Below are 2328 nucleotides of genomic sequence, written 5' to 3'. Positions count from 1 at the left end.
TCCCAATGTCAGAATACCAATGTGGAGGACCCGCTCCAGACCTATCACTCAGGACCCACTCTCCTCCCCAGAGGCCCAATAGAGGCATTTTCTAAGTTGTTGACCCTGTAACTCCTGCACAATAGAGCAGACTGTCCTCAACAGAAGCGTCCCCCAGGGTGCAGCTCCTGCCCCTCAGAACCCACAAGAGCAGGGGCTAGCATTTTGCCTAGCCAGTCTCCTGGGCTATCACCCTAGGCTGGTTCTAGGATGCATCCCACTCATTCTCACCTTTCCCAGAACGTCTGGGGCCTCCTCAGAACAATTTGGCACACCAGGCATACAAACTCAGCAAGACAACTTCTCAAGACACAAGCAACTTTAATCCCCAAATCCCACATTCGGGGGGTCTAAGCAAGTTTCTGGACAGGAAGAAGCTGAGCAGCTTTCTCCTTTGCTCTGTGAAGCCCATAGCCCACCCTCCTTGCCCATACTCGCCTCTTTCTGAGGAAGTGTGCCCTTTGGTCTCTAGTTCAACGTAAGTGTGTCTGGGGGTGCTGGGGACCCCAAAACAGCAGGCTCCTTTTCTTCCCTTCTCTCTCCCCTCATCTCCCTTTCTTTATCCAAGACCTGGAATCCCAGAGAACAGTAATACATAGCCTCATCCTCAGGCTGCAGCCCGGAGATGCTCAAATAGCCCGTGTTCTTGGCCACATCTTTGGATCCAGAGAAGCGAGGGGGAATCTTGAAGCCCTGGCTGTGGTCTGAGTGGGAGAAATATCTCAGCAAGAATCTTGGAGGGTGGCCGGGCCTCTGCTGGTACCAGTAGATGTTATAAATCCTGACATCGTAGTCTCTGCTCAAGGTGCAGGCCAGACGGATTGTTGTTCCAAGGGGCGAGGACACAAATGGTGGCTGGTTCAGAATGGGCTGAGAGACACAGCCTGGGGACAGAGAAGCACCTGAGCATCTAGGCAGAGGAGGGCAGGGGATGGGGCCAGGGGTTGTTAGCTCTGAGGTGTTCTCACCTGCCCAGTGGGTGAAGAGTGTCAGCAGGACAGGAATCCACGACATGGTGCTGATCTCTGTCTTCTTTGTGCTGCCAGGGCTCCTGGGACCATCTCGGGGCTGGACCAGCATCCGCCTGTGCCCTCCCAGGGGCGGGGTCATTGCACGCCTGGTTCTCAGCCACCACTTTCCTGAACTTTCTTGAGTTTGCAGTGTCAGTTGGGGAATGGCCACATGGCAGCCTTTGTGGCTCTTTCTTTGGCCCCATGGGAGCGCCCAGGGAGGAAGCACCTGCCTGAGGCTCATGGACCACTGCCCAGGAGGCCAGCCTGCAAAGTTGGATCCCTGAGGTAGAGTAACCTCACCATCCTCCTGAGGAAGCTGAACCCCACAGAAATCTGGTTCTTGTCCAAATTGACATGCTTGGTGAAGCAGTAGAAAGGACACGTCCTCACGGGGGTGAAAACACTTGCTTTGTACAGCAGAAATTCTGGGGTTCTGGGGTGAGTGGGATACTCTGTCCCCTTCCACACTCCTGCCATTCCCTCCCACCAAACCCAGCCCCCTTTCCCTCCTAGAATGTAGCAGCAGGGACCCACAGCTTCTGAGAAGGAAGCACCAGGAGGGCCTTGGGGGCCCCCACCTGGGGCTCATGGCAGGTGGGGGCAGAGGTAGAGCAGCCTTTTCCCCCATCAGCATCCTGCAGAGGCCCGGCCCCAGCTCTCCTGACACTCTGCTCCTCACAAGTCTCCCCAGGGAGTGGGTAAGGCAGAATCCCCTGGACCTCAGCCCACTCCTTGGCCAGACCCTGCACCTAGACGATCTATTGGTCCCATCCCTGTTCCACCTGAGTTTGACCCCGTCACCAAGCATTTCCCAAGGCCTGAGGCCTGCTCTCTGCTTAGCACTACCCACAAAGCTGTGCGGGTTGTGTAGCTGGAGGCTGTTGGGATGCTCAGATGAAGACTCATGTACCTCAGTTAATCAGGGTTCTCCAGAGAAACAGAACCAATAGGATATATACATAGGAAGAGATTTATTATGAGGAATTGCCTCTCCCAATTATGGAGATTGCCATGATCTGCCACGATCTGCCACGTGCAGGTTGTAGACCCAGGAAAGCCAGTGGTGCACCTCAGTCTGAGTCCAAAAGCCTGAGAACCAGGGGAGCCGATAAAGCCCAGTCCAAGGGCAGGAGAAGACCAATTTCACAGCTCAGCAGGCAGACAAGAAGCGGAAAGGGGTGAATTCCACCTTTCTCCCCCTTTCTGTTCTGTTCAGGCCCTCCATGGACTGGAAGATGCTCACCTGTGTGGGGAGGGCCACCTGCTTTCATGAGCA

General features: G+C 55.1%; 1 protein-coding gene across 1 annotated transcript; it reads right to left on the bottom strand.

Moving 5' to 3' along the window:
* Nucleotides 1-343: 343 nt before the first annotated feature.
* On the bottom strand, nt 344-1144 carry LOC125149221 (immunoglobulin iota chain-like). Its single transcript, XM_047828055.1, has 2 exons — nt 1008-1144; nt 344-923 (listed from the first exon to the last, which is right to left on the bottom strand). The coding sequence occupies exons 1-2, from the start codon at nt 1117-1119 to the stop codon at nt 508-510; spliced, it is 528 nt and encodes a 175-aa protein (XP_047684011.1). The 5' UTR covers nt 1120-1144; the 3' UTR covers nt 344-507.
* Nucleotides 1145-2328: the final 1184 nt, after the last annotated feature.

Source organism: Prionailurus viverrinus, chromosome D3 (assembly GCF_022837055.1).
Source record: "Prionailurus viverrinus isolate Anna chromosome D3, UM_Priviv_1.0, whole genome shotgun sequence".
NCBI lineage: Eukaryota > Metazoa > Chordata > Mammalia > Carnivora > Felidae > Prionailurus > Prionailurus viverrinus.
This window is presented reverse-complemented; position numbering and strand designations above follow the sequence as displayed.

Bases quoted from the DNA above. Each gene is read 5' to 3' on its own strand.
- LOC125149221 (XM_047828055.1), bottom strand. From the start codon at position 1,119: ATGCTGGTCCAGCCCCGAGATGGTCCCAGGAGCCCTGGCAGCACAAAG. The intron at 924-1,007 runs GTGAGAACACCT...CTCTGTCCCCAG, and splicing joins ACTCTTCACCCACTGGGCAG to GCTGTGTCTCTCAGCCCATT.